The following is a 27,633-nucleotide window of genomic DNA, read 5'->3' on the forward strand; positions in this document are numbered from 1 at the left end:
TAAGAAGCCATGATTCTCTTTTCAGCCAGTTTAGGTAATTAGTGGATGTTCCAAAATTCCTATACAATTCAGCCTGAAAGCGTTAATGCAGGAGCAGTGGCAGGGTCCATTTCCCCCAAAGGCGTGGGCATAACATGTCGACAGGACAAAGATCACTTGCACAATCACTTTCCACTTCTGCCACTTTCGAAAGTAGGGAAAGGGAAATGGCTTGGGGATTTGCTCTCACTCCTGGGTTAATAGAGCAGCATCCTCCCGAGAGGCACAGATAGCAGGAGTGCACTTTTCCAATCAGTTAATAAGAACCCACGTACACACCTTCATTCACATATAACCTCCTAAACGTACAGGGTCACTGGTCAGAACTGTTGTTTTGGCATTATACTCCAGCTACTTGTTTTTATGATGAGATCAATATAAATTATATGCACAATATAACAGGTGTATTTTTGGGTAGATTAATTTCTATTATGAATTTGAGACCAGGAGCTCCTAAAGCAAAGCTGGACAGACTAGCGCCCACCCCAGCTCTGGGCCGGGATGAGCTAACCCAAGTGGTCTCCACTCAGGAGGGCAGTTCTGTTCTCCCCTGGGGTCCCTCCTAGACTGGCAGCACTTTTCCAAATGCAGTTTGATATCAGTCCAACGGGATGAGGGTCTCTTTAAAACCATATCTAAGCAAGGCCAGTGAGGTTAAGTGAACAATTAGTTCAATTAGCTAATAAGAGCTCCTTTGGAATGAAAGGCTTAAGAGGCCATGGATCTCAAGAACCTTATGAATGCATTTCTGTGCAACTCCGGGATCAATGCACAGCTCAGTTCAGTATATTTGTACAGCTCCACTCACAACTAGTTCACAGACAGGGTTAAACAAGACAATAAGTCAAAAGGAAATAAGTTGCTGTCAAGTAGTGTAATGTAACAGAGAAACAGTGTAACCATCAGGGGTAGAGGGCAGGAAAAAACTCCCTAAGAAGTAACACCGCAAAAGGGGTGATAACTAATGGAAGGCTGCAGGAGATCTAAATACTCACAAGATTTACAATGACTTCCTTCCATACAAAGGTACAAAGGGAACGAGGACTGTGCAGAACAGCCTTTGCCATGTCAGGCCCTGAGCCCTTCACGATCTCACACACAGCAGGCTCCACAGTGCCTCCGCAGGAGGGCAAGTGTCACCTGCATGCTGGACCAGATAAGGGGAGATGACGGGGCTCCACCTGCACCTTCCCTGGCTGAGCCACCCAGCAGATACCAAAACACCACCGATAAGGCTTAACAGATACTCGGGGTCCAGGTAAACATGCTACGAAATCTGCTTACAGACATGGATAAGCGGTGACTTTAAAAGACATCCTTCCAACCTGTTTCTAACCACTTCGTCCAACTCCGGGTCACAGAATCGCAGCAAGCAACAAGCACAAGGCAGGGTACCCCCCGGACGCGACGCCAATCCATCACAGGCGTTAAAGCACATTTTCCAGTTAAAACGAAACAAAGTGAAATCGAAGAGGCTGCCTTGCGCCTGTTACTTGCCCGAACTGGCTCCAGCTCCCTCGCGACCCTGTCCTGAATAACGCAGTTAGAAAAGGGCACCACCCACAGGCACACAACCGCCTCTCACAGCAGCAACCCCGCCCGGTTCTGACCAGGGCCAGCTTGGCTTCTGAGCTCTCCCAAGGCCAAGCTACAAGGCGGAAAACACTGCTACTCCACAAAACGTCAAGTTTACCTTGCAACAAAAATGATTTCACTTTATACAACAGCTTGAGTAGGATGTGCAATTTCAATAACCATTTAAAACTCCACATTTTCAATCAAAATAGTTTCCCAGTACTTGCAGACTTGCAAAGAATGACCAAAAGAAGCAGCATAAAGTAAGTCTTCTATGCCACATGTCTTGTAAAAAAAGCTTAGACTTTTTCACAACACTTTCAAACTGTTTTGCTACAGGCTTTCCAGTAGCTAATTTAAATGTTCAATTGTCAGCATTTCACACATCCCAGAATGCAATTCTGATACATACACACCATTAGACCTGGAAACAAAGATGATCTTTAATTCCAAACCAAAGCAAAGACCGCAGTAGGCACAGCGTTTAGACAGACCAAATTAAAGGGTTTGTCTTAATTAACAAACTAATCAATAACCCGTGGGGGGGAGTTCCAAAGCCATTCCAAATGCTTGCCTTGATAAAACGTTATTTCGTAGACAATACAATCCATTGACTACACGCACACTTCACTCGTGACATACGAAAATCAATTGAACTAGATGGACACCATCCTTTATATGGGTTGAGCAAGCAACGATACAACAACGGCTGCTAACTTCAGATGGTTGACACAAGCTACTGCAAAGCTCAAACTTATAGCCCCAGCTCACAAAAGTTTCAAGAACAATACAGTTTCGACCGAGACACTTGGCTGCACAGAGCCGAACAATGCCTACACGGCAGGGCGAGAGTGGCGCTCGGACATCCGGGTCCGCCAGCCGAACGCAAACATCACCCCTGGATGGTTCAAGTTTCAGAGAAGAGCGCTTCTAGCTCAAGTGTTCAACAACACAAGGGATGCAGGGAAAAACATTCACGTAAAACACGAACAGTGCCGCCCCCCAGAAAACATTAAATAAAAACCATAACAACCCTGTTTAAAAACAATAATATAATTGACCCATTGTGAACCAAAGCTTAATTTCATATCGCAACCGTGCACCCAAAGGTTATTACAAATATCTTAAACACTAAAAAGTTAATAACGTCCGATACTCGATTTATGGAACTACATTACTAAAAACGTCTGATTGAGGGTACATGTTTAAATACCTATTATCGTTCTCTATAATAAGATGCATTAAACGTTCTAGCATTGATACAGGGCTCATTTAAATTCGCTCAACAGTGCACTCACACAAGCCCATTTCGTGGTAAGACAGACAACACTGTTGTTTATTTGTTTATTAAAACAAATTGCAGTTTACCAAGCAAACCGTGCTCTCTGCGCTGTAGCAAACACAGCATTAACATTCACCCTAGAAGTGAAACAATGCTCTTTATACCTCTCCTGCCTTTTCCCCCCTATAAAGTGTGCTTTGCTGCTGTCAGTTTATCGCAGTGCTCCGGACCTGCACGGTGCGGAACTACAGTCCATTCCTCCCCAGGAAAAAGGCAATTGTCTCCCCATCTCCAAACGGAACAAGTTTTCGTCTCGCTGCCCCCACGCACACACCTCGTCCCTCCGGTAAGAAAAATAAGTCACCGACACCGTGACGCCGGCGGACCGGAGGAGAGGGGGCTTGAGGGGGCTTGCGGCGCCGTGCCCCTGCCGTACCTGCGTGGCTCGCCGGCCTGTGAGGGTCCCGCCGCTCCCGTCGCGCTCGCGCTGGGGCTCCAGCGGCTCGAGCTCGGGGACGCTGCGCCTCACGCCCCCTCCTGATTGGACACCGCCCCACTCCTCCGCCCGCCCACCTCGACCTCCACGGCCGGCGGCCCATTGGCCCGTCCTCTCACGGACAAGGAGGACAGCCAATGGGCGTCGCCGACCTAACAAACCGTCAGACGAAGACCGACTCTGATTGGGCGATCCCCCGGGCCCTTCCGTGCAGTTAAATATGCCCTCTTATTTTCTTTCCCAAGGCAGGGGTCTGAACGCCTCTTCGGTAAAGGCCATGTTGGCTCAAAGGGGTGGAGCGTTGTGTTGTACTTATTGGGGGGTATTCTGCCACGGCCGAAATGGCGTGCATTTTATTTTATAATAAAGTTGTGGGCACTGAGCCGTTGCAGTGGAAAACTTAAACGACGGAGGAATGTCACTTTGTTTTTTGCATAATGACAGTGGTTTGCGAGGATTGTTTTGCTTTGTACTCCAATAACCCCCTGACACCCACTGGGGGGCGACCGGCGGATCTCTTATTCCTGTTGGTGTGGTTTCCTGCAGCTGGCAGCCTGGCTGTGCAGCTGCATTGGCCGCTCGGTCTGTCAATCACAGGGCCCCGCCCCCGAGCCGCGCTCAGGTTCGGTAGAGCGGCGGTGCGTACGTGCGGGTTGTCACAGCGCCCACCGGTCCTGCAGCACTGGCTGTCCTCACGGGTGCTCGGCACGCAAATTTGAAAGAAAGGGGGTTTATTCTAATTTATTGGCGGGTGTTATCTGCACTTGCCATACTTACCTTTGCGTTTCATAGCTATTTCAAAATATAGATCATTTTTTGTTAAATACCATCCCATAATTTGTGCAGGGTGTTCATCAATAATAGATTTCAAATAAATGTCCTATTTTAAAGGTTGTCTGCACATGTGCTCCTTTGGAAGATTTCTAGGATGGTAATACCATTTACCCATACTTGTTATTTTTACCATATGGGTTCGAGCTCATATCTACATGTTTTCCTTTATACGCCATTCTCTGCATATGGCCAGAAATAGGAGAGAAGTAATAATTTTAAAGGGAATACAATTCCGCACAGCAGAATTAAAATAATACTCCAATAGATACAGTCGTGTTTCCCAGCCCTGGTCCTGGGAGACTCTGCGTCTTCTGGGTTTTGTTCCAGTTCTTAACCATAAGCTAATTTATTTCAATTTTCTATTTGAATCATTTTTAAAATTTGATTTATGCTCTTAAAAAGTAGTGTGAGTGAGCGAGTGTCATGTGGGAACAAGCACAGGAAGGTCTGATCCCAGGTGTGCAGGAACCTGAACTGAACTTTATTAACAACAACGTCCACGAACAGCAAGGGCACATCCTCTTGGGCAAACGAGTGGCTGCGCTCATTAACACACCAACACCTCCCCCTCTTGGGGAAAAACATCAGAGGAACATATTTCACATTGCTTAACCCCTGATGCCTTATCTAGTAACATCCCAAACAGATAAGCATAACCTTAATTAATTATATCTCTGTTCTCAAATTCCTTCAAACATTCAAATTCTATTCAAATGAACAATAACGGTCAGGACAGACGGCACTCCTGGTGAAATGAAAAAGTTATTCTGCCACTTGGATCACTTGCCTCAACTACATTGGTATCTCCTGGAACAATTAAGTGTCTCGCTTTGTGTCTGTTCCAGGAGGTCTTGGCACTGAGGGCGTGAGACTGCGAAACCCCACTGACGGACTCCGCAACGATAGACTCTGATAAATTGTCATCACTGGGTACGTTTGAGTTAAGTGCTTCTGGGAAAATTGGCCCTGGCGTGACTGTTTGTGTCTGCCTAATTTATGCTTATAACCTACTGAAATATCAAGGTGACACCTTCTGCAAAGCTGCTCTGGAATGTGGATCTGTTCACCTGCAGTTCAGCTCTGTTCTTCCATCCATCCATTTTCCAACTGCTTCTTCCAGTTCGGTGTCACGGGGGAGGTGGCGACTACCCTAGGAAGCCACAGGCAGAAGGCAGGGTACACTCTGGACAGGACGCCAGTCCATCACAGGGCACCCTACCAACTCCTGTGACTGAAATAAAATTTGGGATTTGCAGCAAGTGCTTCTCTCTCTTTCCCATTTGGCTGTTATAATTTTTGTCTGCATCTTAACTTTAATATTGTTAGCTGAGCACACCTTCATGTCTTGTTTGAAGTTGCAAGACAAAGTCCTTGTATCATGGACCTATAAATTAATAGTAAAATTAATAACTACATTAATTTGAAAGTCAAGTTTAATTATAGTATTTTAAAAGGGAAAATACAATGATTAAAGAATTCTGTTCATCAAGGCTAGAAAGTTCTTCATCTTTGATATTTCACTCAAATTTCTTAGACACATTATTTACTTAATTGTCTTAAGTGCCCACAGGTCATGAGTGGATTTTTAACGTTTTAACTGCAACCCTCAGGGGCAAGAGCCGGCTCCTGTTGATATCGTATTAGGCAGGACTCAAGCGGAAATATGTGGATCTCTAGAACTATATATACCATGTTTGTTTTCTTTCCTCCTGAGCTAGTGGTTTTTGGAATCATTTACAATCCAAATTATTAAAAATCCCAGCCTTTTGATCACGACTGCACCTTATAAATGGAAGATTAATCTCAAAGGCGTAGCTCCGCGGTTCTCCAGGACTCGTGACAGCCATCACTGTTGCAGGCTTTGCTAACCTTCCGCAGCAGCCTGAGCTGAAGAGATGGCTGTCAGAATCCAGCTGCTGAGGCAGGTCCTGCCACTGGGCTTCCATGTCTCTTACGTGAAAGTGAACGGGCACTGGCACCACACCATGTGTTAGCATGTCAAGTATGTAGTTTTACACAACGTTAAAAAACACACAATGCAAGCTTTTTAGAATTTATTTTGTAAAAAAACACCTGGATTGATTTAGCAATATGTAATTTAGACAAATCCTGCACTGACATATGCAAGATACAAGTATAAAAATTAAACTACATAAAAGATCAAGTGGAAGCTAGAACAAGCACTACAAATATACATTTTAAAAATATACAAGTTCCAGTCTGAGTTATTTTATTGAAGTATTTTGAGGTATAAAAAAAGACCTGCAGCCTTTGGCATTGACTTACAGAAAACGTGTATGATGTAAATGTTACAGTCTAACGGTTAACTCAGAATGAACAAACAAACACGCACTACAAAAAAGCTTCATCATATATAAAAAGGTTTAGACAACCTAAAAAGCAAAAACTTTTTTTAGGGGGAAGGGGAACAACCACTTGGTCAAATTCAGTTAATCAATCATTTAAGAAGGAAAAAATAAATCTGAAAGACATTTAAAGCTGCTTTAAAATGTGCAGTATTACATAAAGCTAATTGCCAGCTGTAAGGCACTTAGGGGCTACATCCATTTGATTATATTTCCCCAAAGAACACACAAGTATTGAAGAAAATGGTATATATATAGAAGCATAAACAAGATAAAATGAAAGGCAGAACAGTTAAGTCCAAGATAACATTTTCTTCCAAAAACTCTTAAAAATAACGAGACGGTAAAAGGGTGTTTCAGCGCTACTAAAAGGCCAAAATAAAAATTACAGCAAAGTAGCCCAGCTGCTTCCCTTATTTCCTTTTACCTCAAGCGCTTTCATTTAACATTCAAGATGCCCTTTATATTCGAGTAGCTAAGGCTGGGAAAAGCGCACATATGATAATGTCCCATTCTCATGCTGGCCTACAAAAAACAACTGCAAGTCTAAGATTAAATAAGAAAAACCCATTTCTTTATAGTTTACTTAATGTTCAACTGCAGTGACCATCAGCCTTTATGAAATGGTACATATGATTTAAGTTTAGTGCGTAACTAGCAGTACAGGAGACTTACTCCCAATGAATCTGAAAAAGTTCATAATCCTGCAAAACAGGTTCTACACTGATGAGACAAGCTAAATTGTGATATTCATAAGGTAAACCTGCAGCATGTACCGTCCTGAGCATTACAAGTGGAAGTGGCAATAAAAAGCAGTTGTCTTATTCATTTAGTTCAATGATCAAATTAATGAGAACGGAAGACCAGCATTATGTGGGACAGAACTCTGAATAAATGGATAGAAATGAAGCTGGAAACAGTTTCCTTAAAATATGACAATGGATGGCCAGCACAATCACCTATTCAAAAACAAAGCTAATTACCCACAGGGGAATGATTGAACTTAAATACATTAGATACTTGCTTCTCACTGCACAAGAAATAACAAGGAAAAGTTTACAGAAACAGAAGCAAAAAATTGTTTCAAATAAATATCTACTGAAGTTAATTAAAACCAGCCCTGTTTTACTTGTTGTAAAAGCTCAACTGGTGATCAAATATTTGATTGGGAAGTTGCCACAACTGATGCTATAATACTGTACCACATTATATGGCTTTATCAGACAAGACAGGGGGACATAGCCCACTATGGTTTCCAAATAAGGGAAGTCACTTGTATACTTCTACCTTTATAGCAGATGGATGAGCCCTGGCTGTTACTTTAATATGCCACTAATAAGCAAACAATAATCTATCAACTACAGAGCACTAACGATCATTGTTCACACTTAAATTGCAACATTTACATTAACAACAAATCCGTGAAGGGCATATGCTTCATGTAACAGCCACAGAGAGCTGTTGTGCACCCATTTGTTTCATATATTAAGAAGAAATTTCAGATTTAATTGATAAACCCTCATAGTTCATGGAATTCCCACTGAAACATAGCAGCAAAGGAGGAAGGCACCATCACCGGCCACTGCTGTAGCCAGGGAAAAACTGGTTCAGGATGGCTTGAAGTGGTTTGTTGATGCTCATGCTGTAGTTTTTGCCCAGATCATGTCTACAAGCTGGACAGGTGTAAACTTCAGCCTTGAAGGAGCGCTGTAAACATTCCTGTGGAATAAGAACATCAAAAAACAATGCATACTTTCAATGACTCTTACATCAGACCTATTCACATTTGGTCATTAAGCAGCACACATACACATTTTGGTGCTTTTCCTCACAGATGGAAGCAATGGAGCTAATTTAGATTGCTCCCACCAAAACTGAGTAACTAGTGTTTCCCCTCCATTATGTTTGGCCTTCTAATCGGTGATCATTAGAGCACAGATTACGAACAAACAGATACCTCAGATTTACTGCACACATACCATTGCCTTACCAAATAATCTGCACTAGCAAGTTACAATTGTTACTTACCCTACAGACATTATGTTGGCACTCTGTCGTGACAGGCTGATATACTACTTCCTGGCAGCATATACACAAGAACACCTCTTCAACTTTGTTCAAAAACCTCTGCAAGAAAAAAATGTTTCTGAAACTACAGATACACAAATTAAAAGCCATTCTGTCCAAGTACAACTATTAAGCATTTACAAATCATGAAAAGGTTGCCTATATATTGTAATAACCATAGTGGCTTATGTTCTACATCCTAGTGGTGGTCTCACTCTAACCTTGGTCATCCATCTTTAGATATTGATGCTAAGATAATGCTTCCTATTTACAGTATATTTCATTGTAAAATATTTTCATCTGAAAGACCATGTAATTACAATCCTAGGTAAAAATACAAGCCAAAAGACATTTCAATATTATCCAACTAGCACATCTTTCATTTCAGTTTTTTTCATGGGTGAAGTGATTTGAAGCTTAAAAATTAATAACACTAATAAATGTCAGCAGAAAGTTTTAGCTCTATTACAACATTGTTTAAAACCCTGAATAGTGCTACCTCAGAACACAGGTAGGTTCTCTCCAGTAAAAAGCACTTTGGTTGTTTGACAATTTCAGACACCTAAGTGCTTAAATGCTAGAATATTATTTTTAGACCATGCTTTAGAAAAACATGTTCAAAAAGCATTATCATTGTGCTTCTGGTAAAGTAGGTTTTATGCTGATTCAGAAGTTGCCCATTTCTCTTTTGATCAAATTAAGATTTAGTCAATTCATTTTTTTCTGCATTTCTCACTGTATGGCACAGTTCAGTGACTTAATTTTATTGAACCCTACTGAACTGCAGTTGACTCTCGTCACAATCAGGTTCCTCTGGAATACTGCTGACAGGATACTCATGGTTTAGTCCACATCAGAGTCCCTTTGCCTTTACAAGCAGAAGTCTTCATCAGGGAGCTACCCATAAAACTCAAGAAGGTTGCAATGCACTTTCTTCATGCCCCTTATAAGCCTGCAACTGATGTATATTAGTTCCTTCAGTTTGCAGCTCTCCACGTTCACCCATAAAACATTCAAACTCCCCCGAATAAAGTCAAGAAGTAACACAGAGGTATACGCAAGGAGGTCTTCTGTGTACTGATTAGCTGTACTGTGAAGCTGACAATGCTGGCAGCAGCCACTACAATGAAACAGAAGTGGCGACAAATACGATTGACTGCCACGACAGTGTAAAATGTTCCAAGGTGTGAATTTCTCTTGCAGTTTCATATGTACATTAACTGGAAAGGTGCAGCATTTCAACATGGAACAGAGAGAGATAGAGGGCAAATGAAAACAGCCAGAAGGTACAGTTTCAAACAGACCCCTAAGGCATCACCTTCATGTTCTATGCTTCCCATAGTAAACAGAGAAATGTAACTGGAGTATTGAAAATGTTCAAATTTGTGCTTGTAATGTGTAATACAAAGATGTGAAAAAAATGTCCTCAGTTCTGGGAAGTTTGAACTAAAATGAAACGGACATTAAATCTTTACAATAAATAAAATAAGCTAAAAAAACACTGCTTCATACAGAGTTTGCATTTGTTCACATATGCATTTGAAGGCCTCCTAAACAGGTAGGAGTCACCAGGGTGGGCTAAGACTGTTCCACTGAAAAGTATGAAATTTGATAACAAAATATACATACCGGCCCTTCTTTAAGAGATCCCATTGCTTCATCCCATAGTTTTTTGTTCAGTTCATCCTCCTTTATCAGTGCCTTCTGTTCCTTTGTCAGTTTATATGGCTCCACTTTCATTTTCTTGGGTGAGTGCTTGGCTGGTGAGGACTTTTCTTCTGCTAAGAAAATCACAAGGCTCATTATTGCACTGCATGGCATCTACCACAAAATAATTACAAGCTTCACATAAGAGGTCAGCAGCTTTTACTCATGCATACTCATCTACTACAAAATGTATAGAGGTAACATGTGCTGCTTAAGCCCCTATAGGAGGCACATGGAGCTTCATCCACCCATGATCAAAGTCATTTATGCCTAATGTGTGTAATAAGCAACAATGAGAAAACCCACCTCCTTGAGATTTTCTCTTCCTCTTTCCTTTGCTGGGGGTATCAGTTACTGCCTCCTCCTCATTCTTATTCTCCTTTTCTTTCTCTTTGGCAGCTATAGCTTCTAAATAACCCTCAGGATACTGAGAAGTGGAGAAAAAGAGTTACATGAACATGCTGAACATTTTCAGGAAAATGGCAATTCTTGGAATACAAGTAAAGCTCTCAATCCTTTCACAATAAATTATAACATGCTTTTCAGATACTATGCAAGTCATTCTTTCTCCCTCTTACAAGAGTCTTACTGGCGACCTCCTTACATCACATACCTGCATGGTTAGCCCAAGCTTCTTAATCCTCTCCTTGCCCTCCCTGGTCCATGGTGCTGGCTCATCATCATTACGCTTTAGCAAGTATCTCCAGACCAGAAAGCCCGACTTCCCCTTCTCTGGCCAGTATTTCACAACCTGACAATGCCAAAGGAGAAAGCACATTAAAAATATTCTCCAAGACTGACAGTTAAGAGTCTGACCAAAAGACATGATTCCAATGGGCATTCTTATGCAATCTCAGAAGAGGCTGCTTCCTTGGACGTTCGACACTTTATTGTTCAGATGCCAGTTTGTGTTGGAAATCTGTGGCCTTTGAGTTAATGATTGTCATAAACAGCCTGCGGTGGCAAGTTTTAAATGTGGCCAATTCAGCTCCTCAAGTATTCAAGAAATTCATGGATTCGTGGAGGCCAATTAGCATCTGTCTGCTGCTTGCGGAGACCTGTAACTGTACTCATGCTACTGCTCAAGGACTTCAGCCCCTGAACTGAACTCCTTTCATAAACCAAGGAAAATGCAAACCACCAGAGATCTCTGTATCCAGTTCCAGAGACTTCCCTTGAACCTCCAAAGGCCAGAATATTATTGAGTTACTGGTTGGAATTTGAGTAACAGGGGCCAAGCCCACAGAGCGGCTGTCCAGAAGAACAGGCGGCGAGCGGTGGCCACAAGCCCCATCCCACACACACACCTTGTAGATGCCGTCGTATCTGTTCCCATCCTCTGGGCAGTACTTGCTGTGTTTCCGGCCCTTCGAGCTGCGAACAACGCGCACCGGCTTCCCCGCCTTCCAGTCCTTGGCTTCGGCTCCGTCCTTGTCGTTCACGGCAGCGTTGCAGTTCAGAGCCAAAGCCCTGTTACCGCCCACAACAACAAAAACAGACATTAAACCTATTCACAATGCTACACCCACAGGAAGATTTTAGATTTTAAAATATCTTCATGCCACACTGTGATTACCTTCCGTCACATGCAGCAAAAGGAAAACTCACATTTCTCAAAGAAGGAAAAGCTATGTTATCTGTAAATAAACAACTCTTCAAATGATGTTCCTGCTGACCTGTTCATATTTGTGAGTTTCTGATCACATGACTGCTCTGCAGTTCTCTTGTTGCCAGACAGATCTCGCCCTCCAGAGCCCGTGTACGTAAATTCATTCCCATCATCCTAAAATTGAAAGGAGAACAATTATTACAGGATTTCTTCTCTTGTCTTGCTCGTTTTCTTCCCTGGCAGGGAACCAGTAGCAGAATATCATTAAGGGGTTTCTTGAAATTCTGCAGACTGAGGAATTTGTTCCACACACAATTTTGTTTAAAGTGCCTTCCAGTTTGAGTATTACATCTGAACTGGATTATGTGAGCTTTCCTACAAGCTTGAGAGACAGATCAGCTGCTGGCAACAATTCCGAAGAGTAAAAGTAGCAGTGATTCCATCAAGAAATTTCCATGTGCTCCAGTAGAATGCCATGTTTGAGAGAATCATAAACTACCCTGACAAGGGCTTTCTGCTCGGTCACTAAATTCCGACTGAATAGGTACCGAAGAGCTCTTTAATGCCAGGGACAAGGTAAAACTACCGGCACAGTAAAGATTTCTAGATCACATAAAATCTAAGCCTGCTGTTCAACTGCACTGATTTTACTCCTTCAGTACTTCACAATCCACAATGTCCTGAGATTTCTGAGAGCAGAACTAACTAACATTCCAAAACCAAAAATAAAACCAAGGGCACTAAATTCTGGCAGTTCTGCAATAAAATAAAAGGCTTTAACTTACCACATCATCTTCATAGCCTCCTGCCAGCACCAGAGAATAAGCACCATCATTGCTTCTCCCATGAATCCCAGCTACGTGGGGCCTGTGCACACCTGACTCACTCACCTAACAAGACGAGAACATTTAACATTTAACACAGTCTGCTTCCTTCACCTCTCTCTTGCCACTTTGCTCAATTAGAAATGATCAAGTAAGCTTAATACTACTGCTCAGGAGATCACAACTAAACAGTCATTCAGCACTGTTTTTTATATTGCATAAAAGGGTCTTAATCTAATTCATGAGGGATATCTACATTCTTTAGATTTAATATTTCCTTAATTTCACCAATGTCAGAGGCTGGTACACGCCAAGTGCTAATTTATTCTTTGAAACACGTGTACTTGTTTCTACTAATAAAATACAGTAATAAGTTCTTTAATACATTTAAGTTGGGTATAATGATTTTATTACAGCTTATTGATAAACACTGTAAATTTATTTTCATGTTTTTGCAAAATTCCTTGGAAAACAAACCACCACCTCACACCACATATTTCAGTAAAATACAGGTACCATTCTTTGCAAATCACAAAAAAACAATCTCTTACCTGTACCCTGAATTTCCACATGGTCCCGACAGGAACTCCAGGAACTGGCCCGTAGTGATTAGAGGGCACAATGGTACATTGCTTCGTACGACCAACACAAGCCATACCCTTAGAAGTAAGGAACAAAAATTCTTAAAGAGCTTTTATTTGTACTTCTTGATTTAAAGCAAGCCTTGTACATTCCCATTTCTCATCTAAAATACAAAAGTTGCCATTAAAATAATCTCCTTTTAGATAGCATGATTGCTAGTTTCCGCAGAAATGAACTTCATGCAACAGAAGAGAACTTAAGGTTAACTTCATGCAACTTAATAGGACTTAAGGTTAACTGAAGTCCCCAATAGCATCAGTATGTGTATTTGAGAAAAACCTTTTCCGTCTGTGGGCAACATGAGACAGGTGTTCATGTGTTACAGGGCTCCTGCACTGAAGTGACGACCCTTTGCAAATCTAAAAATTGCAAAACTCTGCTGCAGCAGACCCCATCTCTTGCAGTGGCAGAGTTATCTGTATCCAGGGAATGGCAAGGTACATTCTCAGAGCTAAGAGCAGAGAGCTGCACTTATCACACTGGTGCTTTCTCAAGCTCATTTCTTGGACTGCAGAAGTGTTATGTTAAATGGATTTTTCAGAATACTGGGTTTAATTTAATACTTTTTGTGGGAAATTTACATGCAAAATATATTTACAGGTTTAAAACTCAACATTGCTATAAAATACGCATGGGTTGTTAAATACCATAATTAAACCATCCATTACCAGGAATCCCCTTACTCCTGGAAGGGGTCACCTGTCCCAAAACTACAGGTACACGGAAGAAATACAACCAGAATGGGGTGACAGGATCACAGGGCACACGCAAACCATGATAATTTAGAGATCCCAAATAAAATATCCAGCAGGTCTTTGGAAGGAAAAGATTTCATAATTGTACTCATGCTTTTTTCTTTCCAATAATCCCAAGTGCTGGATACACAGGAAGGAACCCACTTAAGCTTACCTTTCCCCAGTCCCTCTGGCTGGAGGAATTGGCAGAAGCCATCTTGGCTTTCTTTTTGCTCTCCTTCAGCTTCTCTCCAGCTAGAACAACTTCACTCACATCATTACGGCAATCAGGGCAGTACCTTCAAGAGGTAAAAAAACAAACAAACAGTTCTGTGGGTCCTGGCTATCCAGCGCTAAGTAGAACCTCTAGTTATGTGTAGACCTTTTGTATATAGCATAACAAAGGTAAGAAACCTCAGCTCTTCCAGTCCCTGCCCCTGCTGGAGGTGCATCCATCCAGTAAACCCCAAAATGCTGCTTAACACACACTTAAGCAGCATAGTAAACCAGCATACTCCAATTCAAGAGCTTGCTACAACGTTAAACTGGCAGCTGTTTAATCCATTGCTTTTCATAATGTTAATGCTAGATACTACTGTTGACATGCACTGTTCAGTTGCGTGGACTGCATGCATAAAACTGTCTTGATGAATAAGGCAAAAACAAGTTAATTGGATCGAGGCTGAGACGATCCATTTCTTTCTTGACAGGGCAAATCATCCACTAGGAGATCCAACAATAGCTGGAGGACCATTAGTAGCAAGTTTCTAACGACAGTAACTGAAGATCATTCGATGTAACCTTCTCAAAACAAACTCTCCTTTGGCAATCACATGCCTTCATGCTAAAGAAATCAAACTCTCCCATCTCAAACTCAGGTGCATTCCCATGCAGAAACCTAAGGATATTCAATTCTGTCAATAACATACTCAAGATCCAAGGAATAAAACAAACTCGGCTGCAGAATCTTTTGGAGACACTTTAATATCCTCAGCCATTTTGGTAATTCAGTTCAACAGCTTGTCAAGATAAGCTCACACTTTCAAATAGTTCAAGATGGATCCAATAAAACTGCAGTACCAAGACAGCACTCCTTTATAAAAGTGCCTTATAAATGAGACTGATGTTTTATTGCAAAAAGTTCACTTACCCCATAACTGCCTTGATAACACCATCCATCTTCTTTCATGGTCTAGTAAAAATCATTTGCTGTGCATTTAAGTTCTTTTTAAGCACTTTCATTTTGCCTGTCCTTGCAATTCTTCATATTTTGTATGCTTTGTGTTGTAGCGTCTTTTCACGTTTGAAAGGCAATAGCCATTGTCAAGTGCAAGAATACAGCTATAACACTAGAACACTATATTCACGCAAACCACACGAGGGAAGAGTAACAGGAAATAAGCTTTGAAGTGCAACCAAGGAACAGCTCAGTTGGGAAGTAACAGCTGTATAATATACAAAAAGTAGTTGCCGATTGCCATGGTAACATTACACATCAATGCATTTGAATGCAACAAATGCACGGGTACTATTTTTCTAGAAATTCAGAAATTGACTTTAACCCCAGCTGATCTGGAAGAGCCAGCTGTGTATTTGTCACTGTGCAAATCAAGTCTACAAACCTTGTTGTGTCACAGGAAAGAATGAAGCAGACATCCCTGGCCCACTTGATCTAGTAAGATGTCATGCCAAAACTCAGCCATCAAATACAGACTTTACTGGTGGTCTGCAGTTGCTCAGCCAAAAGGAACTTTTATTTTAAAAAAAATTAATTGCTCACATTTTTAGCAACAATCCCCATGTTGAAATTTGAAGTTTGGAAATGGGACCCAGAGACTCTAGTTTGCCACCCCAGGCATTTGTTGCAAAGGCCTACAAGGAGATGCACAGCTGCCAACACCATAAAAGCCACCTTGCTAACTGCTTTAATACATTTGAGAAGTTGAATGAATCAACCTGCTTCTGGTATTACAGTACAAATGACATGTAATAAGGTAAGCGCATGCCTCCCTCTACCTTCACACACACACAAAGCCAGCAATACTCACCAGTCCTCGTCGTCCGGGATGCTGGTGAGGGGAGGGTTCAGGCAGTAGGTGTGGAAGGCCATGTCGCACTCATCACACAGCAGCTGCTTGTCGGGGTCCTGCTTCACCCCACACACGTGGCAGTTACACATGCGGCAGTTCTTCTGCGGGTTATCCTTGCAGTGCTTGCACTCTGGTCCGTTTGACCCTTAACCATACAAAGAGATGACTGTTTAACCCAAAAGCCTAAAGATTTGTCATGCACACCTGTGTTAAAAAACTTAAGGTTTTTCAGTGGAAAATTAAGGCTCAAGTCAAAACTCTGCTTTTGACCATTCCCATGAGGAGAGTATGACAGTCAGAAATCCTGTGTGCTCTTCCACTCCAGATTTCTCAATCATCAATCTCACATAAACCAACTGCATGAAGCACATTTATGAAAAACCTCATTTGTCCACACTGTTCATCAAACCTTGAACTTAGTGTTCCTCCCAGGTTTGATCCGGAACATTCTTAATACTGTAAAGAGTTTTAAATGCTTTGGCAACTTCGACAAATATTGAACGGACAAAAGCCGGAAAAGAATGAGTTGAAACTTAACTGAGGTAATCACAAGACTAAATGAAGTCTATAACCAAAGTCCGTGTAACAACTTTTATAGTTTTACTGCATTTTATAGTATAAACGGAGCACATTACTTACTGGTGAGGTTTTGTTGTTTTGCCAGGATCTAGTTTACATCTTGTGATTAAATCCTACACAAGCATTTCTGTGTTTTGATGCATGCATAAAACGCAGTTGTCAACAAAATACACAAATGTTAAAGGAAATGAAACCTGTTTGCTACACTGTTGTAAAAAATTGTGGAGAACAGGAAAAGGTCAGAAACGGATTAGAATGCAAATGCAATATTTAACAGTTATTGCAAAATACTTTTGCTCTTTTGTTAATCTCAGAGCATGTTAAGGTTGTTTTTCTGTTTGCAATAGATTACTCATTCTGTTCTTCACTGGAGGCATTCAGGATATTTTTGCAGAATTTAAACAAAAATAAGGGAGAGTTAGAAGACAATGGAAAACTCAGTGCAACTGCGCCATCTAGCAACAGAAACCAATACTTCTTTGGCATCGGTAGTTCCATTAATGCAATCACACAGAACAGCCTTTTCCTTTTATTTATGTGTGGATTTATCCTCTACTTTGAAATGACAAGTTAAAGAAAAACCTACTTTTAAGAGGACTCTCCAATCCAGCACCATCTACACTGCCTGGCTCTTCAATCTTGTATATTTCATTCACAAACAATATCTTGCAGTCATTAAGAGAATCCCCTGCATCCCTATGAGACAAAGAAACAAAAAAAAACACATTGGACATTATTTTGACTTTCCCCAGACATAAAAGAGGAGGCTTTTCAATAATTCAACAAAGTTGAAAAACAGGAAAGACATGCTGTATTTTTTCTCTCATCTATGACAAGTCAGGACACTTCCACAAAGGAGAGGATGAGGTGACAGACATCAAATGACTTTAATCCTAGCCCACTGTATTCTCCGAGTTTTGTTCCAGTTAAACACTGCACATTACAACATAATTGGAAGTAATAAGACTACATATACTGCAAACACTGGCACACCTACCCAAGCAGGATCTTTGCACATATCTCACGGGCTGTGCGCGTTTCTCTCTTCTTCTGGATCTTCGCATCGTACCAGTAGCCCCTTTCCTTGGGCTCATCAGGGTTGTAGTTCACCATGACCACCATGCCCACCTCCAGCTGGTGCCACTGGTAAACAGTCCTGGCTCGAGGCCGCACATCCTTGCTAGACAGCTTCACCACACCATTCTCTGGATAGCTGCATGCAGAGATTTACATTTTAAAGGTAAATTAGAAATATTTGCTTTATATACATTGTATGTATATTCAGAATATTTTATTTTTAAAAAAACATAAGGATCTAAATCAGCACTGACATGCAAACCAGTTTGTCTATTTAGATATTTTATATTAATGAGTAGGCCTTTGCAGACTCTTAACCATAAAATTCAAATGAAAGTCAAACTTGTACTCTGCATCTCTCCAGGAAATAAGTTTGAGAAAAAAAAAGTTTACACAACTGAGCTCAGGATGACCCAACAACATAAGAGACACCCCCAAACAGTGGGTTTGATCAATTGAGATTTTACAAGCAGTTTTACTCAAATTCTTGCAGAGAGCCTTTACAAGTGTTTGCATTTCATACATAAAATGGCTTCAGCCCCAAATAACTGATCTGTCCATGTATACCAGCTCCAGCCCAGCCAAAGCCCCCAGTGAGCTAACAATTCAATTCAGCTGTGGGAAGAGGAGTCCCAGACACTGGATAGTTCAGCTGGATTTGAAGAAGCATCTTCTGCAGGCAATGACTTGTTCTGCATCCAAGACTTTTGATTTTATTGGATGGTAAAACCTGGGAGGCTCGGCTTTTGATAGTTCAAAATGAGCTTACAACCTCAGAATATGAAGAACTGATCAAAATCACAGACAAAGCAATGTCCTATTAATAACATCACTTTCACATTCAGATCTACTAGCAGTCTTACTCTTCATATCGGACGTGATATACAGTCTCCTCCTCAGTAGTCTTGGAATCACTTTTGTTCTCTCTTTCACTGGAGCTTCTGTCTTCTTTAGTCACATTTACGATCTGTGCCTCAAACCATGCTCCCATGTTCAAATCACGGGCATCCACAAACTCATTAATCTGAAACATAGGATTTCATGTCTTTCAAATATGGGCAAACATCCAATTACCAGGCAAGCGCGTGGATTCAGAACCAGACAATTCCAACAACACAAAAAAAGTTAGAAAGCACACATTCCACTAGTTGATTTCTAGAAAACCTCTTTAAAACACTTATAAAATACAATATATTTTTTTACTGACTGGAACACAAGCATTCCAATAGGATTATGCAATTGACTCAATCAGGAATAAAATCATTTAATTCTTCCGTGAACAAATATTAAGCATCTTGCCTGGTAGGGTGATCTGAATAATTTGAATAGTCTGCTCAGATCACATGAGAAACAGCAGGACTGGTTGTGTTATTTACGGATTTTTTGAACATATGGATTTGTAGAGTTCGTAGAGAGAGCTCCACACGCAGAACAGTACAAAATATGTTGAAGGAAGGTAAAAAAATGTACTTTACACATTGAATATAGGTATTGTCAAACAAAAAAAACTAATCCAATCGTGATTCATGTCCAAGCAATTTCCCTCACAGGATCAATAAAGTATCTATCAAGCGTCTAAACTGAATGCCACTGCATGCCTGCCTGCAGTCTAAACTAAAAATGACTAGCATTTTAATTATGTTCTGATTTATAATTTCAAAAAGAAGCTGTACCCATTCATCACTGCGATAACTAGATTTTAAATTCCCAAAAACACAAATGGAGAAAGTTTACTTACTTTGTAGAAGCCAAATCCAGGATCTATAAGGTCTGGCTGTGCCGAAGTGCCTGGCTGGCTCTCCCCCTCCACAGCGTTTTCCCCATGATTAGAGCTCTTGTCCGACTCGCTCTGCGCAGACCCACAGCCAGAGTCCGAGTCAGAGAGCTCCGCCTCCTTCTCCTTGGGGGTACCAGGGGGCAAATTCTGCCTTACTAGCAGCTGGACTATGTCATTCAGCCCCACATTGTAGTCAAAGATAGTGTGGCCATCTTCCATCTGCAGCAGGTAAAGCACAGAACATCAATTACAACAAGTACCGATTCCAATACACAATCCAGGCAGGCAGTGCTGGCTTTAAGTCAAAACACCACAGAAGAAAAGACAAACTATACAAAAACTCAAATGCAAAAGTAAATGGAATAAACTTCCAATTATATACACAGGTATAAAAATAGATCATTTCAGTGCCAGTTTTCTGATTAGACATCTTTATCTCGGATGCACACTGTTTTCTCTCAAAAACTGCAGTTCTTGAGACTGCAAAGACTAGGACAGTAGAACCACTCACCCCGAGTGTGGGTCAGGTTCTGTGGCCAAGAAATGTTCATGCCTGGGTCATGTCACCAGCTGCCTGTGCCTGGGATTTCCACATTTCATTAGGTCTCACAGTAGACTGTCATGTTGCCCAGTACTCACACAGACAGTGGTATGTGTCTGAGCTCCAAGGCCAAGTTCATGGAGGTTCCAACATCCTTACCGATACATTTGAAGTACATTCTAGCCATTCTGGACACAGCAGTTTAGTTGGATATATTTATACTTTACAGATGTAGCTGGACAGAGTTTTCATGATCAAGCATTCAACAGGCCACTCTGCCCATCCAGACCACTTCCTAGTTAATTGATCCCGGGAGCCGTTTCTTGAAGGAGGCCAAAGTATTAATTCCCACATGGCTGGGTAGTGTGTTCCATACTCCCACAACCCTTTTGATAACTAAATGGCTCCTATTCTTGCTTTTAAATGCACAGAATTGCTTGGGATCTAAAATCTTTAGCTATAACACCAATTACAAAAAGAAAAGACAAGTTTATGTTTCGTAGACAAAATGCAGGCAGAGCCTCACAGTAACATCAGGGAGAGACATTAACTCTCCTGAAAGACTCCGAAGAGCTTTCAGTATGAAAACCATGTGGTACAGTAACCATGGCAGTCATGTGGGAAGCTCACGGTCAAGATCCAAACTGGAGGGTATGCAATTATTAAAAAAACCCAGCACACAAATCTTGTATATCAAGAGAGTGAAGGTGTACGTAGTTTCTAAAGCACAGTCACCCACAGAAAAAACTGAACTTGTCTCCGATGCAAAAGTAAGGGGTTCTCTTGATTCTCAGAGACACAGCAACCCCTACTGCCCCCAAACACTTGTAGGCAATGCTGATCAGGTACACACCTCCCCAACAGGCACTGACCGTCTGGTGTCGTGCTCTGGTGCCCGAGACAGGTAAAGGATAACATGGGCAGGTCAGAAGAGGCAGAGTAAACCTCCTCATTCTAAGCAGATTGTAATGGATGGTCATCCATTCTCTAGTTCTGTCCCTCGTTCTGTATTTCTCTGTCCCAAAGGAATAGCATAATGGACTGACCTGCAAAATCGCCTAATCTTTTCACTCTAGCTTGAAACCAACTACAGCTAGAAAGAAAACTCATCTGAGTGTTCGACCATGCAGTCCAAACATTCAAAAAACATTTCCGCAATAAAATCCATATAAATCTTTTTGCACTTTGTTTGCAAAAAGAGGTGACAATGTTGTGACAATCAATAGAAGTTCGTATTATTTAAACTGGAGATTTTGAAACTGAGGGGCTCCTATGCATATCCTGGGTGCAGTCAGACCACTGGCAGGTCTGATCAGAACTGACCCAAGCACACGGCAATACAGACCCCCAGCTGGAGACACAGCTCTCACCACACCAGCAGCCCTGAGACCTGAGTAGTCCCTGCAGGAGCGCACTGCTGTCAGCAAAGGCTGTCACACCTGCCACTGACAGCAGGAAAACTGTCAATGTCACAGCTAGCCACAATTCTGCCCAAGTGCACATTTCAGAGAAACCAGCAAAAAAATCATACTACTAAATGTTTAATGTCAGTAAAGTAGCAAACAGCTGCTATGAACCTGTATTTGTGTAATGTTTGTTTTTTCTCAAGTACCTTCATAAAAGAACAGTACAAAAGCTATGCAGTCAATGCACAAAAAGTATAATTTTAAGTCGCTTTGCCAAAAACAGTTACTCATTTCATCATGATGCAGTAAACCTCAAAAGCAGCTTTCTGAGTCAAATGGGGTCACAGTGACAGCAGCTCATTCTGACAATAGGAACATCAAACAATTAAGCACCCTGAAAATGGTCACACAAACACAAGTGATGCGTAATGACTACATCTATTCTGCAGCCTTGTGAGCCATTGTTTATTTTTGGTGTTCTGAATATACCCCTCACTGACTAGACTATAACAGACCACCAATAAAATAAAGAGCGCCGCTCAAAATGGAAGAACACGCAGCCCAAATCCCAATATCTCTCAACCCAGTCGAATACTTCCCACATCCCGTCTGCGCTGCTCTAGCTGTTGGCAGGGGCTCCTCATATATTGACCTCTGACTGCCCACATTATACCCCATTTGGAATCATCACGACACTGAAATTACACCAATGAAACTTAACACCGTCCTGTTTGAAGTTGTTTATAAGGATGGAGTTATGATTTTAATTTAGAATCAATCTTTTTAATACAGAATTTTAGTAACAGTAAAATCATTGTGATTTACAGATACAGGTCTTGTACTACTGCAGGATTTGAAAACCCTCAGTGTCAACAGCTGAGTGAAGGAGTGAGGACCTAATGTTACAACACAAGCAGAGAAAAGACAGATGACATCAACATCTACACAAACTCCAGGGTAACAGCTGGCTAATGACTTAGTGCAGATTCAGTCTAAGCCTGCTCCTGCCCTGCCACTTCCGATACCCTGGGGCTTAAGGTATTATGACAGACATTTAGAAGCATAAAACACTGCATTTTAATAAAACCTTGTGATTTATCAAAGAAATCACAACAGCTCCCAAAAAGAGAACATCAAGGAAAGCAACTGCCAGCTACATCAAAAACTCTTTTACTTGGGTGGAAAAGCAAATTAAGACATAAAAATGAGCAACAATGTTACAGATGAAACATACAAAAAGGTTCAAAACTGAACTTGTTAAAAAAAACACTTCACCTGCTTGCCCCTGTAGAAAAGCCTCTGTCTCTCTGGCTCCACATTAAAAACGTTCGCGATCCGCAGCCGGAGCTCATCCACCTTCGTCAGCTTCGACAGGGAGTCAATCCTGTGGGTCACCTTCCCATCCATAGTGCGAACCTGGATCCACATGACTGCAGGCCTGGAATAAAGCCGAGGTACAGCCCATGAACCTGTGGAGCCGTTCCTTCCTCCCACACACGGGAAGCGCCAGCACCAAGTGGTCTCCCAGTATCGCCAGCCTCTCGTGTGCAAACAGCCGGGCGTTATCCAAGCGCCAGAAGATAAACCCCACAGCTGCGGTGGCGAGCTCAGCGGAACAAGTGCACAGCCCCAGCAGCCACACCGGGAAAACAACTTTTGTTATAAAAACGGTTTGAATTGAATAAGTGGAAGAGCTGGAGGTGCCACCTGTCGTACCTGGAGATGTGTCAGACTTGCCAGAGCGCCATCGGCGTGGTCATGGCGGGACAACACTGCTCCCAGACCGACAAACCTCTTGCTGAGTGACCTGTTTTGTTTTTTTCTTTACAGCTCACCTCTTTCCACAACCCTCTGTCTGCCGATCAGTTGTTTAGAGGCCAGTGGCTCAGAAGCCCTGATGTGTCCGCAGGACCTCCCTCACCGGCCCATCGTGCCCCGGACCCGGCTCAACACCTGCGAGACCCCTCCGCGCGTTCAGACAGACGCCTAAAGCCAACTAGATGACCCGAGCCCAACCTGAGCTTGGGTTAATCCCACACTGAAGAGCAGAAAGAAGGACAAGCGCGTTTCCGCACTTGAGCCGCCGTCAGAGGTGATTCGCGCTTGTGTAGGAGATGCAACGCGACCGTGCCGCGAGATTATAGGAGCCCCCCAAGCCGCCTCTGTGCTGAAGCCCTCTTCACTCCCAGAGCCCCCTGGCCGCACCTCGGCTCCCTCCTGCCGCTGCAGGAGCGGGGTGGATTCCCAGCACTACAACTGCAATCGTGAGCCGACTGCAGCCCGACCCGCCCCAGCGCTCTGCTCCCCATCCAGCCCCGAGCCACCATTTTGAGCGCCCGCCCGCGTCGACGTCCTTGCCCCGCCGCGAGCCCGCCGCGGCCGGGTGACGGTTGGCCGCCGCCGGGCTCGAGCCGGGCACCCGCCTGGGGAGAGCAGCCCGTCTGTCCGGGGGGGGGCAGGGGGCTCAACTGCCGTGAGAAAACACCCAGAAAAGGAAACCGAGCGGAAAACTGCGGCGACGGAATAAGCAGCTACAGACGCGACTGTTCATGACACGATTTTTTCTTCATAAATAACCCTGTGAGCCAGACCCACAGTGTTTAAAACAGATCGGCGCTATGGGCGGTACAAGCGCTTCTCCACCCCTCTCACCACACATTTTACCTGCGCCTCTGACTTTTAACAATCCGGCGCTTTTTTCCCTCCCAAGGACGGGTTCTACAATTAAACTTTTTTAATTGTGTGTTTTCTCACCACAGCTGTTTCAGGTTGCAATTTATTAACCTGTGTGCGCCTGTTAACCTTATCCGCCACACCGGATTACAATAAACGGGAAAAGCAGGATAAAAAGCTGAAAACCTGCCACTGTCCCGACGTGTCCCGGTGCCGATCGCCCCGACCGGACGGCTCGGAGACGCCGGGCTGCTGCCCTGACCCGCAGCGGCTCTGGAGCCGCAGCAGTCCGGCGACCCGGCCGCCCCCGGGTCGAGCTGCCCCACACTTCCAAAACTCTTCCACAGCCATTCCCTCCCTGCGACAGAGACCGCGGGGGGAAAGCAAAATAAAAAATCAGCTTCCTTTACCTTTTCTGTAACGGATCCTCAAAAAAAAACAAGAATAAAAGACTTCTTTAAATAGGCACTCCGAGCTGACTGCACTTTGCTTAAAAAGACTAAACCAACACCGAATCAATGAGATTCTTCAACAGTACGTTTCCCCGCCCGTCCTGCCCAGGCCGCGATCCTATTGGCCGCCGCGGATCGAAATCCTCGCCGCCATTGGAGGAGGGCCCTGTCACTCTACTCCCCCTCAGCACCCCCTTCTCAGCGCGCGAAAGTTTGGTCTCGCGCCCCGAAGGCGAGCTTCCAAGAACCTCCGCGAGAATATGCAAATCAGCACGCGAATGTGAGCGGAGCTCTGCAGCTCGCCGCTGCGAATCGCGAGCGCGGCCGAGAGCCGGAGAGCAGATGGCCAGAGCTTGGAGGGAGATTTGACGGCTGGGACGCTGTGCTGGGAATATATCACTTGTCCTGAAGTTTGCAACGCAGCAGCCATTTAGTCCAGGAGTAGTTTTTTTAAAATAAAATGCATACCCAGTTTATGATCATAGTTGCAATGCATAAAAGCAAAGCATTTTCATTTCAACGTGTTATTTAGTATCGGACAACACTTCATGAAAACAGTGCCTGCGCGCATTAACAGAGCCAAGAAACGTGCGTGGGAGAGCGAGGCGACATGCAGAAATTAGTATCCGGGGATAGGTGAATCATGAAAATCAGAACTATATTTAGCAACTCAGAGCAAACTACGGCACGTAAAAGCTGTGGAGAAATCTGGTCGAAGTGTAGCTGCTATTTTTATAAACGCTCAGCGCCGTGGTGCGCTGGCGGGGCTGTGCTCTGCTGCTCGGGCTCGGCGCGTTTGGCGGGAGAGCGGCGCCTCCGCCCACGGGATTGGGGCCCGGCGCGGCATGTCGGCTCGCCAGGGACACACGGGATGTGCAGCGACGCGTACGTGTACGGTTTAGGGATTTTGGGCACTTGTCACATGCTATAATTTTGCACTTGTGCGCCTCTTTCCTCCCGTTTTCAAAACACACTGAGGGTCCAGGCGGTTGTTTCCAGCTGGTGGAGTTGGTGCCGCATGTGACGTCCTCAGCAGTTGGTCTTTTTTAAAGTAATGTAAACACCGAATATGTAAGAATTATTTACAGGTGAAAATAACCGAATCTAGCCGAGCTGCAATAAGAATTCAGAACGGTTGGGGCCAGACCAGACAAAGGCTCACGTGTGCAGATTTTACCCACAATCGTCCACGGTGTGTCCTGCCTGGCGCCCGTTGCTTGCCGGGATAGGCTCCCACTCTGTTAGGAAGTGATCAGGAAACGGTTAAATGGCACTTTTTGTTGGATCTTTACCACCACCAGCAAGAGGCAGATTCAGTTTGATGTTGAAGGTTGCAGGTTTCGTTTTTGTCCTCTAACCATGAAAGACGATTTAATGTTTTAAAAACCGTACCTCTTAAGAGCCATCAGGGAAGTGGCCAAGAAGCCCAGAAGAGGAGGTCATTACCCCATCCAGCCTGTGATCATCTCATCCAGCTGTGTTTTGAAACAGGCCAGGGTATCGGCTTCAACAATGTGGCTGGGCTTGTTCCACCCCCCGCAGCCCTTTGTCTAAAGAAGTGACTCCTGGTCTTGATTTTAAAAGCACTTCCTCAAAGTCGTCACCTCTGTCCACTGGTTTGTGTTTTCATGTTGCAGTGATGAATCCGAAGTGCACTGGATTGATCTTGTCAATCCCTTTGAATCTTGCGGATACCCAGCGATACATCAGACCCCCTCGTACCCATCTCTGTTCAGGACTGAAGTGATTCAGTTATTTTAGGCTGTCAGTGTAGAAAATCCCTTGAGATGTGATCTAATATGAGCTCAACACTGTCCATGGATAAACGTCCCAGAGCAACAGCAGTCTCTCAAGTCATTAGGCAGCAAAGGTCTGCATTAATGAACTTAACATGGAGTCCTGACTTTGACTGTTGTTTTCTATAAAGTATCATATAGACCAGGGACTGGTGTCTCTAGTCAGCCCAGATTCTTTGTAAAACCTGCTATAATCTGGCCTCAAAGAGCAGGACGACAGATGGACATATTCAAACATCCTCAAACTTTTTATTTCAAGAACAATAACACATTTGTATGTATTAAACAACTAAAGAAATATATTCTGCAAAATATTTGATGTATGACCAAGTCTGGGATAATTGGCAAAAAAGTTCTTTATAAATACTGCAATGCTTCTCATTTCAATTAGACACTTTCGTTGTTAAGTTAATTAACTATTAACAATAGTTGTTAATTAGAACTAATGTTCTTAAGGTATAAAATAGGGAGACAAATGAGCAGCATGACAGATTGTACAACGGACATTTAGGAGACAAAGATTAGCAATGCTATGTTAAATGTATTAAAAAGGTTTCAAAGTTATCTGAGAAAGGATGACGTTTGCAGCACATGATACAGCCTGGTTAATTGATCCCAGGGATTCTAAGAGTGTTTGTAAGCTGTTTCTAAAGAATGGTTTCCTGGAGGTCTGCAGTATCTATCATAATTGTTTACAAACACGAACATGACTGTAGCTGATCTCACGTGGCCAAGTGATTCTGTGGACTGTTGGTTGATGAGGCACCTCATGGAATCATCTAGAAGCTGTACTGAGGGCTGGAAGCAACGGTATTTTTCAAAGGACAATATCACGGCAGCTGGAAAGGGTCCAATGGCCGAGCAGGACAGAGAGACGCTTACCATGGAGAGAGAAAAATATGCATTGGATTCCCCCGTCCTGCAAAGAAAGTGGAAAAAATATACAAATACATGAGAACAGGACCAGAATGGCAGCTTGCACACGGGCCCATGTGAACGCAGCAGTTCCTGTTGTAATCTTGGCAGTTTCCCCCAGAGCGCCCTTCTGGATTGTGTGGTTCCTGCCC

The 27,633-nt window shown here is 43.0% G+C and overlaps 2 protein-coding genes across 4 annotated transcripts in view; both read right to left on the bottom strand.

The window, feature by feature from the left end:
* The window catches only part of kdm4b (lysine (K)-specific demethylase 4B), a 129,717-nt gene extending 126,316 nt beyond the window's left edge, over positions 1–3,401 (bottom strand). The window contains exon 1 of the mRNA XM_088907842.1: positions 3,333–3,401. The gene's annotated coding sequence lies outside the window, so the exon portion shown is untranslated. The remainder of the gene's footprint in view (positions 1–3,332) is intronic.
* Positions 3,402–6,267: 2,866 nt separating this feature from the next.
* On the bottom strand, positions 6,268–24,848 carry uhrf1 (ubiquitin-like with PHD and ring finger domains 1). Of its 3 annotated transcripts, none has more exons than XM_088907718.1 (17): positions 24,729–24,848; positions 22,921–23,083; positions 19,660–19,917; positions 18,785–18,945; positions 17,842–18,057; positions 17,431–17,540; positions 16,224–16,410; positions 14,351–14,474; positions 13,351–13,458; positions 12,761–12,865; positions 12,043–12,149; positions 11,674–11,836; positions 10,980–11,117; positions 10,673–10,793; positions 10,289–10,440; positions 8,621–8,719; positions 6,268–8,311 (listed from the first exon to the last, which is right to left on the bottom strand). In XM_088907718.1, exons 2-17 carry the CDS (start codon positions 23,071–23,073, stop codon positions 8,165–8,167), a joined length of 2,349 nt encoding a protein of 782 aa, XP_088763844.1. In that variant the 5' UTR covers positions 23,074–23,083; positions 24,729–24,848; the 3' UTR covers positions 6,268–8,164. The 3 variants fall into 3 exon arrangements, with proteins under 3 accessions (XP_088763844.1, XP_088763843.1, XP_088763842.1); XM_088907717.1 differs by having other exon boundaries at positions 10,289–10,437; positions 24,729–24,846; XM_088907716.1 differs by lacking the exon at positions 24,729–24,848 and adding an exon at positions 23,362–23,369.
* Between the last annotated feature and the right edge of the window lie 2,785 nt (positions 24,849–27,633).

Source organism: Atractosteus spatula, chromosome 28 (assembly GCF_055471065.1).
Source record: "Atractosteus spatula isolate fAtrSpa1 chromosome 28, fAtrSpa1.hap1, whole genome shotgun sequence".
Taxonomy (NCBI): Eukaryota; Metazoa; Chordata; class Actinopteri; order Semionotiformes; family Lepisosteidae; genus Atractosteus; species Atractosteus spatula.